Source organism: Mustela putorius, unplaced genomic scaffold (assembly GCF_011764305.1).
Source record: "Mustela putorius furo isolate JIRA1106 unplaced genomic scaffold, ASM1176430v1.1 tig00003834_pilon_pilon_pilon, whole genome shotgun sequence".
In the NCBI taxonomy this organism is placed as follows: Eukaryota; Metazoa; Chordata; class Mammalia; order Carnivora; family Mustelidae; genus Mustela; species Mustela putorius.
In genome coordinates, this window is record NW_025421987.1 from 73,279,446 (window position 1) to 73,301,681 (window position 22,236).

At 36.0% G+C, this 22,236-nt stretch overlaps 1 protein-coding gene, 1 long non-coding RNA gene and 1 other non-coding gene across 6 annotated transcripts in view; 2 read left to right on the top strand and 1 right to left on the bottom strand.

Annotated features, from left to right (window-relative positions):
* Positions 1 to 921: 921 nt before the first annotated feature.
* On the bottom strand, positions 922 to 14,689 carry EIF5A2 (eukaryotic translation initiation factor 5A2). Of its 3 annotated transcripts, XR_006609152.1 has the most exons (6): positions 14,548 to 14,689; positions 13,630 to 13,829; positions 12,989 to 13,093; positions 6,218 to 6,349; positions 3,655 to 5,654; positions 922 to 3,171 (listed from the first exon to the last, which is right to left on the bottom strand). XR_006609152.1 is itself a non-coding variant. In XM_004756571.2 (5 exons), exons 2-5 carry the CDS (start codon positions 13,792 to 13,794, stop codon positions 5,629 to 5,631), a joined length of 384 nt encoding a protein of 127 aa, XP_004756628.1. In that variant the 5' UTR covers positions 13,795 to 13,829; positions 14,548 to 14,689; the 3' UTR covers positions 922 to 5,628. The 3 variants fall into 3 exon arrangements, 2 of the variants coding, with proteins under 2 accessions (XP_004756628.1, XP_004756626.1); XM_004756571.2 differs by having other exon boundaries at positions 922 to 5,654; positions 6,262 to 6,349; XM_004756569.2 differs by having other exon boundaries at positions 922 to 5,654.
* On the top strand, positions 6,648 to 6,790 carry LOC123394635. The gene has a single exon (XR_006609387.1). It is a non-coding gene; the product is annotated as a small nucleolar RNA SNORA67 (small nucleolar RNA).
* A 128-nt stretch (positions 14,690 to 14,817) lies between the features above and the next one.
* LOC106006187 overlaps positions 14,818 to 22,236 on the top strand; it is a 101,573-nt gene continuing 94,154 nt past the window's right edge. Inside the window, exon 1 of one of the 2 annotated variants that reach the window (XR_006609153.1) lies at positions 14,818 to 14,896. This is a non-coding gene — a long non-coding RNA (uncharacterized LOC106006187). The remainder of the gene's footprint in view (positions 14,897 to 22,236) is intronic. The other variant, XR_001180119.2, reaches the window with a different exon arrangement.

The following is a 22,236-nucleotide window of genomic DNA, read 5'->3' on the forward strand; positions in this document are numbered from 1 at the left end:
TTAGGTAGATAGTATGAGTTCTAAATGTGGCAATTCCACAGAACACCTATTTGGATAGAATTTAATTACAAGATTGGGGATGGAGGAGAGGAGATTAAGACAGGCTGATACATAATAAATAATTAGCTTTTTCACTCTTCTTTTTTTCCTCCCATGCTTCCCTCTGGGAGACCAGGCTACTGATATTTGCAAATGGTAAAAAGAATGGGACTAAGAGCTGGAAGACTCTAATCTGGTACTTCCTTTATTGCGCAATTATCTCACTGGATTTGGAAAGGTATGGATATCAATAATATTGGCCATGGATATGAGGTCACAACTGCCATGGTAGTCTTTTGGCATGATTCATATGCCGGAGTGGGAGATGTTCTAGAATGGTACAGTGTGTAAAAGGAAGAAACGGTTGGGCTATCTAGAGATAAAACTGTCCAAATGGTATAGATTACACATAGGATTGGAAAAAGGATGAAGGGTTTGCTTCAGGGACTCATCACACCATTCATATCACTGTGGGAAGAGGAAAGCAATGTTGGTAGAGAACACCTGAGTCTGGGAGATCAGGGGTAAGGGAGGGACATTAATTGCTCTTGCATTAAATGTCTTTGGAAGAATGCAAGGAAAAGGATGAAGATGGGAATATGTTTTCACTCTTGTAACTACAGAATTTTGAACCATGGGACTATTTTACATATTTTAAAACTATTAAAAGCTTAAAAATAAAAACAAAATTGTACTCAAATATAGAACTAAATTTAAAAATTAACATTCTTAGCCATAAAGCTAGGGTGTTCTCTAATAAGGATTCAGACTATAAAAACATGGTGAAGACAAGTTAGATTTTCTTTTTAAAGTGCTAAACACCTTAATCCACACTGTTTTCTAGTACGAAACGGTTTTAGGAATGCATATGTACAAGAATAGGGCAAGTTGTTAAGTTGACTTTATTTTTATTTAATATAACTGATGAAGTTACCAGACAAATATATCTAATGTAACAAAAAGTTACAATTGATGTTCATTATCTATAATGTAAAGGATTTCAATATTTTAGTATAGCCAAAGACAACATTTGAATTTTACCCATTTCTGAAATGTAAAATGCACAATTATAATATCCATACTACAGATGTTACGATTTTAAATTTTTAGCTAAAACATGAGTCTCTGTAGATAAAAGCAAGAATTCTCCTATACCTAAAACCAAGTGTGTTATTAATATCGTGCCACTGGATTAGACAATGCCATTTCAACTATTTCCCTTTTGGAGAGGAGAACACAAGTACATAATAGTATGGAACTAGTCATTTTCATTGTTCTAGCATAGAACTAGTATTTGCATTATATTTTATAACAAGCACAAGAGTGCTTATTTATAGTAGGTATTAACCATAATAAAGAATTCCTCTCAAGAAAGATCATAACTATGACTCACGACAAGCTGTACAGTCATCACTGAATATAGTTTAGCATCCAGAGTTTTTAAAAAATATAGTCTCAAACTAAGATTAAATCTAAGTCTACCAATACCAAGAAATAGTGTTAGGGACTTCTTCATATAAATAAAAGAACCTCTCTCTCTCAATTGTAAAATGGGTTTTACCCAATTCTAAGGCGAGAGGAATAGTGGTGGTTGGTAAAGTTTGGCAACAAGTATATTTCTAGTAGGTGAAAGCCTCATATGCATTGCTATAAGATGCATCTTTGACATAAGGAAAACTAGCTAATTAGATGTAGCAGCACTTTTCAGGCACTTGACCTCACTTGGTAGTTAAGTTGATGTCTAGATGTATACTGAATGGGGAAACATTAAATTATACAGTGACTTCAAGTCATGTTCTCACAGAACATCTGTGTTCCATAAGCTAAATCCAAATGTTCCCTGCTAAAATCAAATAATGATGCCATATATCCAATTCAGGGAAAAAAAATTTAATAGAATAAAGTTAATAGATTGAATTTCCTCAATTTTAAGATTTTTTTCCACAATAAATTTTTCATAGCCTTTGTTGTCTATTACTTGTCTGAATGCTAGGAGGAAAAAAAGACTTAAAAACTATAAAATATTATGCCTAAGTTAGAAAATTTTAATCTGTTGATCAGTTCAATATAACACATGGTTTATGGAAATATGCTTATAGTTTGCTCTTATTTTGCCTAAGAGCCACATTTTCTCATAGTAAATTTGTTTCCAGTTCATACTATAGAATTCAGTGTGTAAACATTTTCATGTACACAAAAGAGCATTATGAATTTTTGATCTGTTGTCCTTAAATATGTTTGAGAGCCACTACATCTTTCTCTGGCTCTAAAAACTATCTTTGGGGTCCATGCCAAAGGAATGCTTTCAGGTATATCATTAAGGTTTGGGTTCTAAGATAAGACTATCAAATTCTATTCCAAAATGAAAAAAATATGGCAAGATTCCAGTATAGATGTGACCAGTTCTCCCATTTTTTTTCTTTAATACTTAGCATATAGGTTAAGTATGTTGATGTTAAGGATTTTTCTATTTGCATGTATCATTGTATTATAATTTGGGAAGTTTTTGCAATATATTTTCAGGCAGTTAGCTTTAAAATAATGCAACTTCAGCTCTTAGCACAAACAGCCCTGAGAACAATGCATTCAAATTACAGCTCAACTAGAAATAATCTAATTGAGAAACTTTAGTTACAAAACAAATTCTGGAAAAGTTGTAAATTAAAAAAAAAACTTACCAACATTTGAGGCACTACCAGACTACAGTACTTTTAAGAGTTGGAAGGATTTTGTAAAAAGAACAAACATACAAAGCTATGTGTGCATATGCACACACTCATGTTGTGCTATAATGAAAAATTGTGTCCCCAAATTTTATAACCTAAACATTTTATGATAGCATCTCCTATTAAAGATATCATGCTCTGGCTGCAGGAGAGTTTTGGTAATCGTTATAAAGCATTGGTACAGTATTTTGTACCATAAATGGTAACGGATTCAAGAGCTTGGTTAGCAACGATTTCAAGTGACAGACAGCCCTTGGAGGGGAGAGTGAAAGAAACATCATATTATGTTGATGATGCAAATGCTATAAGTCAAAGTAGCAATGACTTGATCTATTTCAGAGGGTATACAACTTTGTAGTAGCAAATAAGATATAACAAAGTCTTCACAGTAGAAATAAAAGTTGCTCTAGAAAGAAACAAATATTTCACTTGTTAATATTGTATATAAATTGGTGAAATGCCTGCAGACAAAAATGATTTATCATTGTATAATCTAGTAACAGGACAGTCTACATTCTATACATGGTAACCTGTGATATTTAACATTTGCTACAAAAAAGTACAACAAATACTAAGAGTCAACTTTTAATATTTCTGATGTCAAAAAAGAATGAAGTCACTTCTGTTCTATGTTAAAAAATATGTTTACCTGCTTCCTTTTTAATATAATTTATAAAGCTTTACTAAATGAAATATTTTGTTCTAGAGAAACATATATTGACTTATGTGAAAATAAACAGTCCCGTATCTTTAAAATCTATACTTATAATTATATGTTAGAAGAGTATTTACACTTCATTATTGTACTTAAAATATTTATGCATAAATAGCTTTTGCCATTCAAGGTAGGAAGATAAGAGATGCATTATTATAATTTATATATGCTTACCTCACAACTGGAAATGTATTTATGTGAAGTTTGACAAGTTAGGAACAACAAGGGCATGCTAATCCAGAATTAATAGTAAACCAGAACACTAATATGGTTAACTGGGGTCATATGAGTGACCAGCAAGCAGCACAGATTGAGAACTTCCTGGGATTCCTGTGGGTAACAATACTAACCAGCAATAAGTAAAACACATGGTACAGAGTACTAAAAAACTAGAGCAGAATATAGTAGATACTTAAATGGAATACTGGAAAGAATTTAGCCTAGTTCCTAATTGTGCTTTAGATAGGAAAAAGCTAAAATGTTACACTAAAATGATTAAATACAACCTCAGTATTTCTTGTGCTTTAGAATTCTCCTTGCATTTCTCTTAAAGTATCTTATTTCTTGGGTTTGCTGAAGCCAATGCAAGATTTAAAAATGTGCACAAATTAAGTAACTGAAACCTTTGGGATCTTCTATTCCTAATGCTATATTCAGTCACTGATTAGATGAGTTACAGCATCATGTATGTTTTCCTCTAGATGATAGAAACAAAGGCCTTCCAGAGGGCAAGGGATGATGGGAACGGTGTCATATTTAGTCTTAGAGAATGAAGGTATTAGTAAAGAAGTGATTTTGTTCTAAGTTTCATTTCAATATGATTGTTATTAAGTCAAAGGTCCTCACAAACCCATGTCTAGAATCCTGGAAATAAGATATACACAGTCCAAAAGACTAAAGAGAAATGTAGCTGACTCACCTAAAACAGTTTTTAAAATAATTTGGTTTGTAGAATTCTTTCCTAGTTATGTTTCATACCAGTAACTGAATTAAGTAAATAACAATCAGAAGAAAAAAATACATGTACTTCTTAAAATAAGTAAAATAATTATCGTATAAAATAACTCTTCTTCCATGATTTACTTTCATTTCACTTTAGAAAAAATGTACATAAATTTGACAATGTTCCAAACCAATTTAAAGTAAGAATTTCCAGTTTTTGTCAGACAATTAAATATTTTAATGTAAAAAAAAACTCCTTAAAAATGGTTGGAAAGGAGTGACTACTATAAATAACAACAATTTATTTAACATAATTGAAAAAAAGCACTGTATAATGTCCTATAAAGCAGGTCACTCCTTTAAATACAGAGAGAGAACAAAAGGAAAAAGCAAAAACATAACTAGAAAGAAACTTCCTATTTTTATGCTGATTACACAGGCCTCCAGTAAAGACCTGGAGCTCTAACCAACTCACTGTGCCACTGTTCCTTGCAGACTCCTTTATAATCTGACTGGCTAATAATAGTCACCAGACAGTTCAATGCCTCTTTGTCAACCACTAGCAGGTATCAAATCACTATATAGGTTATGTTTAGTCCTCCAACAATTTGGCAAAGAAAAGTATGACTGAGGTAATACAGGTGGCTGCACATGCCTACCAAGATAACCGACACTTTTCAATAACATGATTTCTGTTTAAGGATTTGTGCCTGCCACACACGGGCTGAAGCTGTGACAATTCCAATACATAATCTACTTATTCTATAAGTCTGAAATTAATGCAGAACAATTCAACTTAAATGTGGTACTTCAATACCACTAGATGCTACATTGTCTGATTTAAAACCCTGGTTTATCAACTAAAATTCAGGAACGATTTGCTCAGACAAATCATATCTGCTGAAGCCATCTTATCTGTTTCTTGGACTCACTGAAAACCACAGGAAAGGTATAGGGGAGACACCTACAAAACTAAAAAAACCCAGAATTTTACATCTTGATTCTTTTAAATTACCAAACGCCTGTAAAACTAACTCAGTATAATTTCAAAACAATTAAAAAAGAAATGAGGTTGCTTATGAAGGCAATAGCTTTGGTGACAACTTAGAACCAAACTTTAGATCTGTGGTTGGTCCAGACCTAAACATTTTGCTCATGCCTGATGGTCCCATTTATTTGCAGGGCTTTATGGCTACAGCATATTCTTCACTCATTGCACACATAACAGACACCTAGAATGGAAAAATGCAGGCAAAAAGTTATTCAGAAGGCAATACTCTATAAGATATATTTTACTTATTACATACTGGATATTTACAGATATTTTATACACACTGATTTTGGAAAGAAGCATCCCAAGACTAGATAATCAACTTCCTTCACAGATTTCCAAAGCAAAATTTCTCAAATTGTGGTTTTAAGATAAATTCCAGGGAATAGGGAGAAAGGAGCTGTAATTGCCTCAATATTCAGTAGATGTTACACTTCTGAGAGTTATAACAAAGATGGGGTAAATCATCTTCATGCTTTAGCATTCCCATAATACTTTTCTCATTCTTAATAGTGCAGATGCTGATCTTCAAAACAAATTTGGGGTTGGCAGTGTCTACCTAGCAAAAGGTGAACTTTAATACTTTCTTTGGTAATGGGTCTTTAAGGGTATCACAGGAAAACTCTTACAGAGATCATTTTCCATTTCGGCAGTATTTAAGAACTGTATTTCATAGTTGGCATATTTTGCTAACTAGATTAGGCCGAAGTCTTTATAAAAAGCAATCTCCCCATAGGTCTTTACCTGTACATCTTCACCTGCATTGTATTTTCCTTCTATTTCTTTACCTAGTTCACCTTCTGGCAGCTTAAGATCCTCACGAACTTCACCAGTTTCTGTCAGCAGGGAAAGGTAACCATCCTGAATGCATATTAGCTATTAAAATAAATTATACAATTTGCACTGATTAGATTATATTCACTCTTTGTAATATTTACATAGTTAAGTTGCAATCCACATTAATTTGTATAGGTACAGAGTAACACATTAATATACTCTTAGAGCTTAAAAATGTTGAACATACAAAAGTAGAAGAGCTGTAGAGACTAAAAATGCAAGTTCACTTCTTCCTGCATACCACCTTCCCCCAAATCTATATATAGTATGTCCTAAAGAATTCACATTTATGTACACAATACAAATATAGCTGCTTTAAAAAAAAAAATAAAAGGGAATCTAAAGTGATTCCCTTTCCAAGGGGCCTGCTTGTGCCCCTCTCCAGGAAAGTAGCAACTTGGAATAAAATCTGGCATGCCTTAGGTTGTTGGGGGAGAGGGGATGTTTGTTTCCTTTGCTTTCCTTTGGCTGCCTACACATATACTTCAATCCCTTCTGGATAGATTGTGCTCTCTTCTCATTCACATGCTGAAGCTATCCTCTTCCTTCATACTAGACCAGAGGCATCAATGGATAGCAGGTTTCTTTAGTCACAACTATGACTTTCCCCCCAAAGGGGAAAACTATATCCACAGAATTGGTTGTGGTGGATGATTTGGCTCTTGGCTTATGGCCATCAACATGGTGACAGAAGATGACAAGAGGACTCTTCAAGACGTTGACACCTTCTACAACAGCTCCATTGAGAAGATGCACCTAATGTTGCTACATTATCCAAGGGGCTGCCCTGCTCTCTAGCCCTACCTAGGGTTCAGACATGGGGAGGGAAGGGAGGAAATCTTTCCAAATTGGAAACTAAGAAACTACCTTAGTCTCTTTAATCACTTCACAACTGTATAGATAGATTGTAACTGATTTAACTGTTTTCCCATTCATGCAGATAAAGTTAATTTTTGTTTTCTATGATTACAATGTGTTTTATAACTTGATTATGACAAACTTTGGTGGAAAACTTTTGGGTGTTCAGTTTACTATTAAAAACATCAGATTTTTTTAAAGACAAACACGAATGTTGATGACATTAATGAGACAAACCCAGTCTAACCTTCGAAAGGGCAATTCTGATATCACTCAATTTTTTTTTATTCTAGGAATGAGGAAATAGGCTGTACTCATTTATTCTCAAAGCATATACACCATCAGTATTCCTGTATTTTTAACAGATTTTATAAAAGGCAGTTGTTTAGAATTCAAGATGCTATCATTGACAAACACAAAAGGGGTCAAAGATATGACACTTACCTTCCTGTAACTACTATGATATAACACAAGCATACCACAGAGATAGATTTCAAAGCTCTCTTCAATGGCACTACCAAATCTGGCTATGACTCTCAACAAGAGATTTCAGCTTTTGTGCATGTCTAAAATCTCAAAAACATAAAAACCATCCTACAAGCAACCACAAATACTTTTAACTCATCTTTATGTCACTCAAACATATGTAAGGTGGTTGGTAAAGGAATGGGACACGAGGTTGAAGCAGAAGTGTGGTTTTTCTTGATCATACCAATCTTTGTATATACTACAAAGTGATCACTACAATAAGTCTAGTTACCATCTGTCACTGTACAATTGACCCACTTTACCCATTTTGCTCATCTCCCACCCCTTCCTTTTTAATAACCAACTACTAATCTTCTCTGTAGTTTTGTTTTGTTCTTGTTCATTTGTTTTTTAATTTCACATGTAAGTGAAATCACATACTACTTTTCTCTCTCTTATTTCAGTTTGCATAATATATTCAAGGTCCATCCAGGCTGTTGCAAATGTCAACATTTCCTAACATTTTTATGGCTGAGTAGTAGTCCCTTGTGTATATATATATGACATCTTCTTTATCCATTTGTCCATTAATGGACATTTAGATTGTTTCCATACCTTGGCTTGTAAATATTGCTGCAATGATCATCTGGTTGCATCTATCTTTTGAAATTAGTGTTTACATTTTCTTTCTTTTTTTTAAAAAATATTTTATTTATTCATTTGACAGACTGAGATCACAAGTAGGCAGAGAGGCAGGCAGAGAGAGAGGAGGAAGCAGGCTCCCCGCGGAGCAGAGAGCCTGATGCGGGGCTTGATCCCAGGACCCTGGGACCATGACCTGAGCCGAAGGCAGAGGCTTTAACCCACTGAGCCACCCAGGCACCCCTACATTTTCTTTATATAAATACCCAGAAGTGGTATACGAGGTTCATATGGTAGTTCTACTTTTATTTTTTGAAGAACCTCCATATTGTTTTCAATAGTGGATGTACCAATTTATATTCCCAGAAACAGTGCATGAAGGTTCCTTTTCTCCAAATCTTCTCCAACACTTGTTACTTTTTGTCTTTTTGATAATAGCCATTCTAACAGGTATGAGGTAATATCTCATTGTGATTTTAATTTGAATTTCCCTGGCAATTAGTGATTTTGGACTTCTTCTCCTATACCTGTTGGCCATTTGTATCTCTTCTTCAGAAAAATGTCTATTTAAATCCTCTGCCCATTTTTAAATCAAATTGCTTGGGTTTTTTGTTTTTTGGGTTTTTTTCCTCCCACTGAGTTGAATTCTTTATGTATTTTGGATATTATTGGATATGCGCTTTGCAAATATTTTCTCCCATTCAGTAGATTGCCCTTTCATCTTGATGGTTTCCTTTGCAGAAAGTTTCTTACAGAAGTTTCTTAGTTTGAGGTAGTCCCACTTGTTTATTTTTGCTTTTGCTGCCTTGCTTTTGGTGTCAGATCCAAAAACTTAATGCCAGGGCCAATGTCAGGAAGCTTGCCACCAACATTTTCTTCTAGTTTTGTGGTTTCAGGTCTTATATTCAAGTCTTTAACCCATTTTGAGTTAATTTTTGTGTATGATGTATGATAGTCTAATTTCATTCTTTTGCATGTGGTTGTCCAGTTTTCCCAGATCATTTATTATATAATTTTAAACAATTAGCCACAGGCTTACAAGGTAGATTTTTGATTTAGGCCCTTTTAGCAATTCCCTGAAGTAGAATTTGTCTATTTTAAGAATTAAAGTTTCCACTGTCATTAGTGACTAAAACATAAAAGCCAAATAATAATACTGATACTCAGTATTTATTTATATAATGGTGGTTTTTATTTCTAAAGAGTTAAGAATTCAGAAGTTAAAATGTGTGATGAAATAAAAAGCATTTCAAATAAAAAATGTATAGACATTATAAAACATCTAGTAAAACATATTTTAAAAATTAAACATCTTATTAAAATAAATTATGTGAAATAAAAGTAAAGTTTTCAAAAATAAAACGAAACTATAGAAAAATAGAATTAATTAATGAAAATTATTTTATCTTTTTATATAAATTATAAATTCTCAGATATACCAAAAAGTTACAAAATCAAATTCCCATATTTTTCCCTCAGACTTGTCCACTATTAACATTTAACTACATGTGCATTTTTTCTCTTTCTGGGTATAGGAATACATAAAATACATACAGTATACATTCTTATTCTTTTCTTCTTTTTACCGAACCATTTGAGAGTATGTTCAAACATCACAACTCTTTAGCGATTAATACTTCCGTGTGTTTTCCTAAGAAAGCAAACTCTTATTTAATCAGCTTATTTTGCAAAATTAAAAAATGTAGTATTGCTAAAATATTATTTAATATATAGTCCACTCAAACTTGCCAATTGTTCCAATATTGTCTTCGATAGAAGCTTTTTCCTCCCAAGTTCAGGTTTATATCTTAGATTTATTCAGTGTGGATAGGTTCATGAAGACCACCACAGCACAATAAATATAACTGAAAAGACTCACAGAGCTCAATTTTTTAAATGAACAGAAATAAGTATTATATGTTGACTTGATAACAAAGGGATGTGCTTACTGAGTACTTACTGTACAAGGCACTGCTCTAAGTGTTAACTAACTAAACCTCACAATGATCCCTTGAGGAGTTTATTATTTTATTATTTTATTATTTTTTTTAAAGATTTTATTTATTTATTTGTCAGAGAGAGAGCGAGCGAGAGCGAGCATAGGCAGACAGAGTGGCAGGCAGAGTCAGAGGGAGAAGCAGGCTCCCCGCAGAGCAAGGAGCCAGATGTGGGACTTGATCCCAGGACGCTGGGATCATGACCTGAGCTGAAGGCAGCTGCTTAACCAACTGAGCCACCCAGGCATCCCGAGGAGTTTATTATTCTTATCCTCATTTTATAAATAGAGAAAAACAGGCAAGAGGTTAAGTAACTTGCCACGTAAGTTCATATAATTCTTAAGTGTTAAAGTAAGGATTTGGACCCAGCCTGTCTGGCTTGAGTCATTCTTTTATCCATGATACAGTGTAGACTACATACCAAAGGTTGAGACAGGATAAGGCAAGTGAGGCACTAATTTTGTGTACAAAATTTAAGGTGGCAACAGAAAAACTTTTCAGTGATCAAATATTTTAAAATTAGAATTAATGCAAAAATTCCATGATGAACACAATTTCAAAATTTAAATAAGACAGAATTTGAATTACTGATTTTTCCTTTTTGCCTAAGGTTCCTATGTGGCTTGACATTGTCAGTAGTCCTGTTTTTATTTAAAATCTTGTGTTCACTTACCTCATTCCCCTAGAGCCTACTATATTCCCAAATAAAACCCAAACCAAATTTTTCCTTTATGTTAAATCTTGAGGTCCAATCAATGACTGATTAATTTGATCATAGCAGTAATTAGTGATAAATTACTGATATTATCTTTCTGAAACACTCAAAGGCAAAAGCATTCTATAGTGAATGCATATTAATGTATACAATGAATATTGAATATTCAAAGCATTCACATGTTAGGGATGAAAAGAGAAATCCATTTTTGGCAAAAGAAAACTCTATGCTTAGCCTTAGCTGCATTATACTTACTTTAATGAATACTCCCATATGCATTTAACAAAAGTTTATTGAACACCCACTATAAGCCATGTCTAAATAAGGTGCTCCAAGTATAATAAAATGATTAGATGGAATATTTATACAAGGAAAGGGGGAGCAGAATAGAACTACTTTTTGGTACATATCTACTGATGAGGTAATTATGGGATACATTTTCTCATTTAATCCTTACATTATCCTTACTTTGTAGAAAGGAAAACTAAGGCTCAGAGAGATTGTGTAATTTTTCCAAGGTCATCCAGCCAGAAAGTGACAGAACTAGATCCAAACCCATATTACCTGATGAAAAAAACCCCCATATGCTATTATTGTAATAAGACAATTCAAATTTCTACAAACACTCCAAACAACCTTGAAAACATTTATAAGAGGGAAAGTAAAAATATAAAACTGCTTACTAGACTAAAACTATGTAAAAATATTTTTACATGTGGACAAAGAGTAAAAGGAAATCATATGTTAATTGTAGTTGATGGTAGCATGCTCTAAAGATTATGCAACACAATAAAAGGTGTAGTAAGTAAGAAATCAGTTTAAAATAAACAAAAAACTCTAAGTGTCACACTTATATTTTTCACTGTGTAAAATGAACAGAAAAGAGTTCTATAAATGTATCCTTGACAGTGAGATTGAAGACTTACAAGACAGACTTTAGTTATGATTAATCTGAGCTCCCACATCCTATGAGGTCAATGGTTGGTTACCACCAATATTCCAAAACAACAAAATGCTATCATTAAACATGACCTATCCAAATGCATAACTGGAGCTAAAAGTTGGAAGTATATACCTATAATTTAACCAAAGGTCACAGCATGGTCACTAAATGTAAATAAAACAATTACATAGTTTTGCATGTTCTTTACCATATGCAGCGGCCATGTACTTTCTTTATATTAATGGCTTTCAACTTACTTCCTATTTAAGAAGAAGTGGCGGTGGGGTGGGAGGTTGGGGGAACCGTTGGGGCACGGATTGCATGGAGCACTGGGGGTGGTGCAAAAATAATGAATACTGTTATGCTGAAAATAAATTAAAAATAAATTTTAAAAAATTATTTTTATTAAAAAAAAAAAAGAATACCAAATTCTGACTTATATTGATTAATACACAAACTTGGGTGGTGGAACATGAATTCCAATGATTTCTTAAAAATCTTAGGTTTGAGGGGTGCCTGGGTGGCTCAGTGGGTTAAGCCTCTGCCTTCAGCTCAGGTCATGATCCTAGGGTCCTGGGATCGAGTTCTGCATTGGGCTCTCTGCTCAGCAGGGAGTCTGTTTCCCCCTCCCACCCCCCTACTTACTTGTGATCTCTGTCAAATAAATAAATCTTAAAAAAAAAAATCTTAGGTTTGAGAAGTGAAAAGAAATAAAACATTGGGGAGGGAGTTATCTAAATTGGCAGTATTTTACAACAAAAACAATAGTAGCTAAACATTGACCTTATTCAGTCACAATATGCAGTCATGTGGTCTGAGACATGTTCAACTAAAAATGCAAAAATATTTTTTAAAAAATAGCAAATTAACCACAATTCTAGATAAGGTACAAGGGATAACTATCACTATCTTTCCAATTTCTAAGATAGGTAGTGCCTAATATTTGGTTAGAAAAATCTACAAAACTACTACCAGCTTTTGTTAAATTACAGTCGATAGAATGTATTTGCAACTTTAAGAAACAAAGCATCATTTTAAAGAAAGTTAGTACTCACTTGATAATCATTTCTCTTAATATTTGGAACATCCATGTTGTGAGTAGAAGGGCAAATATCTTCATATTTTTTGCCGGTGAAAATATCAATTCCAACAAGGTGAACCTAACAAAGAAGGGAGAACAGGAAACCTGTAATCTTTGCCAAGTATATCACTCATTACATACACACAGCACAATACCAAAGCTGATTATGACAGATTCTTTCTCCTTCCAAGGTCATCTAATTTTATTTTCTTAAAAATAAAATGCAGTGGTCATAGAATTGAGAAGCAGTGAACAACTAAACACTTTCGTGACATATGGAAACCCAGGATCATATACAGCCCAGTAATTCAATTATAAGAGTGCATAAGAGAAATGAAGTTAATGTTAGAACAGGATTTCTCATCTATAAACTGAACAGATATTCTAAGTCACTAGGATTCAGGAAAGTTTCAGTTATCAGCTAATGAAACATTGTAAAGGCCCAAAAAGGAAATGCTACCTTTCAGTGTTCAAAGCAATAGCTGGTCACCCCCAAATTGTGGTAGGAAGAAAATGTAATTATTGCAAAGTTATAAATATGGAACTCTCGTGTTCCGTACTGGAACACAAATGATCAAAATCCCAACGCAAAGAGAGATCTGGAAGGGCACTTACCTTGGCATGACCGTGCTTTCCAGTTTTGGAAGTTGACATCTCCACTATTTTGCATGGTCGTCCTTTGAGAACCACGAAGCCGTTTTTGCGCAGGGCCGAGCACTGCATAGGGTAAGTGCTGGAAGCTCCAGCATCTCCAGTAGTGAAATCAATTTCATCCGCCATGGTGGGCTGGGGAGATGGTAGCTTTTCCGAGGGAACTACGCAAAAAGTTTGTTTGCTTTTGAACAACGGGAACGCAGGCAGAGAAACATCGCATCTCGGACAGGTTACGTTCCAAGCATCATGGATCAATAGATTTTTTTCATTTATAGAACACCCACCCAAGAAGAGTGGGCACGTTCTAACTCCGGCCTCTATAAACTTTTCCAACCATTGCTGGAGAAGTGGGGAGATGGGGAAGGAAGTCGCAGATGAGCTCGCTGGGGGTGGGGGGATACCCGCCCTGGGCACTCACCCGCGCTGGGGGCAGCAAATCCCGGCCCCCATTGTCCCACCGCAAGAGAAGCCGGCGACCTTCCCGCATCGCGCCGCGCCACCCGGCCCTCCGCCGCCGCCCTGATCCCACTGCGGGGGACCCAGCCCAGGCCGCACGTCCCCGCGAAGGATGGGGATAACGGGACCTAGCCAAAAGCACCTGGCCCTCTGGCAGCGGGCTTGCATTCCGCCCTCCAGCCTGCCGTGCCGTCGCCCCGGCCTCTCAGGAGCCCCCTTGTCCTGCGGGCATCCCCGGCCCGGCGGGGCCGGGCCCCGCATGGGCCTGAGCCCTAGCAGGTCCCGCGCTCGCCTCCGTTCCCCCAGCCATCCTTCCTTCCTCCTTCCCTAGTTCAGGACTCGGTGCCCGCCGCCTTCTCCGGCCGCCTTCTCCGACTCTGCCTAGCGCTGGTCCCGGCCCCCCAGCTTTCCCCCTGTCTTCACCTTTCAGCAGGGAAAGAGATCCTTTCGCCTGCGCACTGGCGCCGGTCCCCTACAGCTGCGGCGGCAGCAGCGGTGGCGGCCCCGGCAGTTCCAAGAGACGGGGCGGGGCCGCCACACTTTCCACACCCCGGCCTCCCCGCCCTTTCCCGCCCCCACCTCAGCCCCACTTCCGGGATAGGTCCGGGCGCGTCACAGGCCCCGCCTCCTCGGGCTACCATTGGTTACAACGTTCCCGAGGCCCCGCCCAGTCACGTGAAGCGCGCCCTGGCAACCCCACGTGCTGCGGATTAATGCACTTCCGGCGTGAAGAACGCTTTCTGGAGTGCGGTTGCGGAGGGTGAACTCAAAGGTAAGTAAGCTTGTACCTCAAACTTTTGGGTTCGTTGCGCCAGGGTCCCAGTCGAAGTTAGCTGGAAGCAAAGCGCGCTCTTGGTGGCCCTTGCCTTCAGGTGCGTGGTGGTTGTCGCGCGACTGTTGTCAGGACGTGCGAGGCACGCGAATTCAGTGGGTGTCCCGCGGGGTTTATGGAGGGAACTTTGGGGTCGAACTTCTGGCCCAGGTTGGCGGTCGAAACCACACTTGCTCCTGGAGGAAGAGACCAAGTGCAGTATTTTATTACCGGCTCAGCCCCAGCCATCCATGAAATTCTGGCAGTAACTGCCGGTGGGTGCCTGGGCGGGGTCAGCAGCGCCCTGGGGGGTGGGAACTGCTGAGACATCCCGGAAGCAAACAGCAGCGTGAAATGACCCAGCCCATTCCTCACACGAGTCTGTTGTGGAACTGTGGACGTGAATGGGTGTCCGAATCCTACCGCGTAGTCGCGTCCAGAAACTCAGACCATTTCAGTTCCGATAAATTTGGCTCTTCTTTCCTCTCGGCAATGGCATTTCTGTGAGTTTTAGGTATGTTCATACTCCATTAGAGCAGTTGGGTTGTCTTCATAGTCGACCAGGAACCGATAGAGACTTGACTAGGATTAAGGACCAAGGTTCTTAAAAGAAATGTGCTCCTTTATGTTCCATTTCACAATGCACTGCATTCTCCTTTGGAGAGGTGACCTACACTCCCCGGCGTATGGGGTCCTGTAATTCTGAATTGCTGTCTCATGAAGAGTCAGTCCCCTTTCTCACATTACTGTGTGGCTCTCCGGTTTGGGCAGATATTTCACACATACGGAGTTTAACCTCTGTAAGAAGCAAAGGAACTCTCATAAACCGAATTCAGCCTGTACCTAATATTTGAAAGAGTTAAATTAGAACCCTGGTTCATAAGTCCATTCAGCTTTTCCTTAGACCTCCTAACTTTTCCCTGTCTAGTGTTACCAGAATGATGGCTAGCATTTATGTGAGTGGGTAGGGCATTAAATGTTTCATATGCTTTATTCTTTTAATCTTAACTCTTGCTCTTTTTTAAACCTCGGGTTTAGGGGGCGCCTGGGTGGCTCAGTGGGTTAAGCCGCTGCCTTCGGCTCAGGTCATGATCTCAGGGTCCTGGGATCGAGTCCCGCATCGGGCTCTCTGCTCGGCAGGGAGCCTGCTTCCCTCCCTCTCTCTCTCTGCCTGCCTCTCCATCTACTTGTGATTTCTCTCTGTCAAATAAATAAATAAATAAAATCTTAAAAAAAAATAAACCTCGGGTTTAGTAAGTTATAATTCATACAAAGTACAATTTACCCTTCTTAGCTCTGTGAGTTTTGAAAAACATAGACAGTTATGTAACTATCACTATAATCAAGATAAACAATATTTGCCTCATTCCAAAAGTTTCCTCCTGCCTCCTTGTGGTCAGTCCCCTCTGCCCACACCCAGCCTCTGACAACCATTAACAACTACTGTTTTATGTACATTTTTAAGTGTGAGAAAAAAGCAGAGAAAAGTAATTTGCCTACAATCACACAGTTAGCAAATCAGAGAGCCAGGATTGAACTCTAGGCAGTTTGGCTCCACAGTCACTGCTTTAACTAATACCATTACTGCATCTGCATAAGATTTGGATTTGGAATCAAATGATCTGGCTTCATTCATTCAGCAAATGTGGTAAATTCTAGTGAAGTTGCTGGAACACTGAATCAGCAAATACTGAACCATTGCTCCTAGGGGAAATGCAGAGTTAGGTTCCTGTGAGCCTCTGGTCATAACATTTTCAACTGACCAATACATAATCTTGTTTTATGTGTGTTTTAGTTTAAGAACACACAGCCAACAGCACTATAATTACGCCCGCGGGAGCCTATCCAACACATGTATTTTCTCTATAAGACACATCACAGTCTCTTGTGCTACAAAATACTACACAGCATTTTAGCACTATGCTCCAAGGCCATTTTAAATAGCCATGTCACCAAATGAAGTTACAAAAATGTGAGAAGTGGCACTAATAGACTGAAAAGAAACACTTGTTTAATTTGACAGCTGTAATAAGAAGGCAGTACATCACCTCATTTGGCCCCAGCTAGGAGAATATGCATTGAATGGCTTCTATCTTTTGCTGTTCTCTACTTGTCCATAAATGACTGTGAAAGCAGTGCTAGTACTGATTACAAGTAAATTGGATGCACAGGAAAATTTACAAATATGAGGTCTATGAATAATGGGGATTCACTTTTTTATTTTAGTACCCTTACACTGAAATCACCATGTTAACAAGACAGCCCCTAGTCCATTGATTTTATGCCAATACTATACAGTTTTGATTATTAAAGCTTTGTAATATAGTTTGAAATCACAAAGTGTGGTGCCTCCAGCTTTGTTCTTGTCAAGAGTATTTTGGTTACTTGGGATGTTTTATGGTTCCCTGCAAATTTAAGGAGTTTCTCTTTATATGAAAAATGCCATTGGAATTTTGATAGGATTTGCCCTGAATCTGTAGATTGCTTTGGGTAGTATGGCATTTTAAAAATATTCAACAACTAGGTGTTTGTAGTCTACTATAGGATAAAATTTACCGTAACACATAAAATAAATACATCTAAAGCAAAAAACTACAGGGTATTGAAAAAAGGGTCTCCTCCTCATCTAGTCTAGGTGTGTCCAATTGAAATATAATGTAAGCCACATGTAATTTTGAGTTTTGTTGTAGCTACATTAAAAAAGTTAAAAAAGATAAAAATAAATTTCAATAATATATTTTAATTAACCCAGTACATCCAAAATATCTCATATGTAATCAATATAAAATTATAAATAACATAATTTTATAATTTTGTAAACTGAGCCTTCAATCTCCTATGTAGAGCACATCTCAATTCAGGCTATCTGTATTTTAAGAACTTGGTAGGTATTTATGACTGGTGGCTATCTCATTGGACATCACAGGTCTAAAAGATTTCAAGACTGCTTCTCTAGGACTGACTATATTAATCTGACATGAGAAAAATGAGTAGAAAGTTGGCAGTGAGGAGGGCTTTGGAAAGGGCATTTTAGCCAAAGGGTTTAGGAGTACAAAGACTTACAGATGAGAAAATTGTGACATCATAGTTAATATCTTAATGGTAAAAAGCTGTAGGCTATGACTCTAAAATCAGGACCAAGACAAAGATACCCACTCTCACCACCCTTATTCACATAGTATTGGAAGTCCTAACCAGAGAGATTAGGTAAGAAAAGTAATAAATGGCATTCATATTGGAAAAGAAGTAAAATCATCTCTATCTGCAGGTGACATTATATTGTGTATAGAAACCCTAAGGTCTCTACCAAAAAGCTATTAGAATAAATTAATTCAGTAAAGGTACAGGACAAAAAATTAATGTAGAAGAACCAATGTGTTTCTGTAACTAGCAATGAACTATCAGAAGTTAAAAAAATGATCCATTTATAATTGTGTAAAAAAGAATGAAATATTTAACAATAAATTTAACTAAAGTGGTGAAAGACCTATACACTGATAACTATAAAATGTTGTTTAAAGAAATTGAGGAAGACACCAATAAATGGAAGTATTTTCTGTGTTCATGGTTTGGAAGGTTGAATATTTTTAAAATGCCATACTACCCAAAGCAATCTACAGATTCAGGGCAAATCCTATCAAAATTCCAATGGCATTTTTCATATAAAGAGAAACTCCTTAAATTTGCAGGGAACCATAAAACATCCCAAGTAACCAAAATACTCTTGACAAGAACAAAGCTGGAGGCACCACACTTTGTGATTTCAAACTATATTACAAAGCTTTAATAATCAAAACTGTATAGTATTGGCATAAAATCAATGGACTAGAGAAGGAGCCAGAAATAAACCCATATCTGTATGGCCAATTAATTTAGAACAAAGGAGGCATGAATATTCAATGGGTAAAAGATAATCTTTTCAACAAGTGGTATTGGAAAAACTGGGTAGCCACATGGAAAAAATGAAACTGAGCCCTTATCTTACACCACACAGAAAATTAACTCAAAATGGATTAAAGATTTGAACAGAAGACCCCAAACAATTTCCATTTGCAACACACAGATGGACCTTGAGGACAGTATTCTAAGTGACATAAGCCAAATGGAAAAAGACAAATGCTGCATTTAGATTCTATTATGTGTGGAATCAAAAAAAGTCAAACTCATAGAAACAGAGTAGAATATTATTGCCAGGGAATGGGGAGGTGGGGAAATGGGGAGAAGTTAGTAAAAGGGTATAAACTTTCATCTATACAATAAAAAAGGTCTAAGGATCTAATGTGTAACATGGTGATTACAGTTTATAAAACTATATTGTATGAGAGTAGAACTTAAATGCTCTCACCAAAAGAAAAACCCCGAAAAACCCAAGCTTGCAAAATGATGGATATGTTAATTAATTAGATGGGAGGAATCATTTCAGAATGGTGTGTATGTATATCATATCATCATGATGTTGCCTTTAATTTTTTTTATAATTTGTCAATTATACCTCAATAAAGTTAAAAAAAAGAAGGTAAAACATCTAATAATGTCTTATATTGGTTACATGTTGAAATGGTAATTTGAATATATTAGAGTAAACATATGTCATCAATTTCAAAAGAATTAGATGGGGGCAAATAGGAACAAATAAAGAGATTTATTTTAACCATACCAAAAATTACATAAATATAAGTGGATTAAACATTCCAATTAAAAAATGGATTAAACATTCCAATTAAAAGGCAGAGATTATCAGACTGGAGAATCTCATACCCAACTATATGCCCTCTAGCAGATGCATTTTAAAAATAAATATACATATAGGTTGAAAATAAAGGGATTTTTTAAAAGATGTCAATCAAACAGAAAGCATTAAAATGCTAGAGTGGCTTTACCAATAACAGATAATGTAGACCTCAAGACAAGAGTATTACCAAAGGAAAAGAGATATTGCATAATAATAAAATGATCAAATCACTAGGAAAATCTAATTTAAGTGTATATTTATATATTATATATATATATGTGTGTGTATATTCATATACATGAAGCAATAATTGACAGAACTAAATACATAGCCTAGTCTACTGTCATAGTTGGGTATTTTAAAATACTTCTCTCAACAGACACAGCATCATTAAGAATGTGGTATAACTTGGAGTGCCTGGGTATCTCAGTTGGTAAAGTGGCTGCCTTCAGCTCAGGTCATGTTCCTAAGGTCCTGGGATTGAGCCCCGTGTCAGGCTTCCTGATCACTGGGGAGACTCCTTCTACCTTTTCCTCTGCCTGCCACTCGGTTTACTTGTGCACGCTCTCGTTCTTTCTCTCTGTGTGTCAAATAAACAAATAAAATCTTAAAAAAAAGAGAATGTGGTGTAACTTAAGATCATAATCCATCTTTAATGGACGTTTTCAGAGTGCTAAACTTAAAACTGGTAGAATACATTAAATTCAAGTGCATGTTGATCCGCATCCAAAATATGTTTGATGAATTATCAGAAACCATTGGCTCACCTCAGTGGAATTAAATTGGAAATCAGTTTTCATTAAAAACTGAAAACATTTAGAAATTAAGACATTTGCATGTAACCTGTAGATTAAAGTAGCAAAAACAAAGAAGATGAGAAAAATATTTTAAATTGAATAACAAAAATATGATAGATTAAAATTTACACCTTTAGAGAAAAAAGTGATAGCTTTAAGTGTTTATTTTAGAAAAGGAGAAAAAATTTAAATCAATGGCCTAGATTTCTACCTTATGCTAGTGGAAGAATGTCAAAGTAAATCTATAGCAGAGGTCTGTAAACTTTTCCAGTTAAAGGCCAGGTAATAAATACTTTGGATTATACAGGTCATACATGGTCTATTGTAGCTACTCACAAGTATGACTTTATTTCAATAAAATTTTACTTACAAAAACAAGAATTGGGCTAGATTTGTCCTATGGGATGTAGTTTGCAAACCCATGATCTAGAGTAAGTAGAATGAAGGAAAATAAAAATATAAGCTTGCTATCAATGAGGTATTTAAAAAACAGAGGAAATAGCCAATGCTGAATGTTTGTTATTGAAAACATTAGTTAAATTGATAAAAACCTTGCTAGACTGGTAAATTAAAAAAAATAAAAGGGATATGCAAATGACCAGTGTCAGGAATGAAAGAAAGGATACCATCATAGATCATATACATAATAAAAAAAGATAGTGGTATTATAACCAATTATGACCATATATATATTTACATTTTACATAGTTATTTTAAAAACATTTTATTAACATAAATATATGTTACATATTTACATTTTATATAGTACATTTTATATATTTATATTTTATATATTTATGTAAAATACATTTTATATATATTTACATTTTATATAGTTTACATTTTACATTTACATTTTATATAGTTTACATTTATATAAAATTTAAGTTTTATATGGTTATTTTTTCTTACATTTTTAAAATTAACATATAACATATTATTTGCCCCAGGAGTACAGGTTTCATCAGGCTTACACATTTCACAGCATTCACCATAGCACATACCTTCCCCAATGTCCATAACCTAGCCACCCTACCCCTAACCCCCCTACCCCCCAGCAACCCTCAGTTTGTTTCATGAGACTACGAGTCTCTTGTGGTTTTTCTTCCTCCTGATCCCATCTTGTTTCATTCCCCTCCCCACCCCCCCATGACCCCCTACCTCTCAAATTCCTCATATCAGAGAGATCGTACGATAATTGTCTCTCTCTGATTGACTTATTTTGCTTAGTGTAATACCCTCTAGTTCCGTCCATGTTGTGTAAATGGCAATATTTCATTTCTCTTAATGGCTGCACAGTATTTCATTGTATATACATACACCACATCTTTTTTATCCATTCATCTGTTGATGGACATCTACGTTCTTTCCATAATTTTGCTATTATGAACATTGCTGCTATAAACATTGGGGTGCACATACCCCTTCGGATCACTACATTTGTATCTTTAGGGTAAATACTTAGTAGTGTAATTGCTGGGTCATAGGGTAGCTCAATTTTCAACTTTTTGAGGAACCTCCATACTGTTATCCAGAGTGGCTGCACCAGCTTCCATTCCCACTGACAACATAGGAGGGTTCCCTTTTCTCCAAATCCTCGCCAACATCTATCATTTCCTGACTTGTTAATTTTAGCCATTCTGACTGGTGTGAGGTGGCATCTCATTGTGGTTTTGATTTGTATTTTCCTGATGCCAAGTGATGTGGAGCACTTTTTCATGTGTCTTTTGGCCATCTGGATGTCTTCTTTGCAGAAATGTCTGTTCATGTCC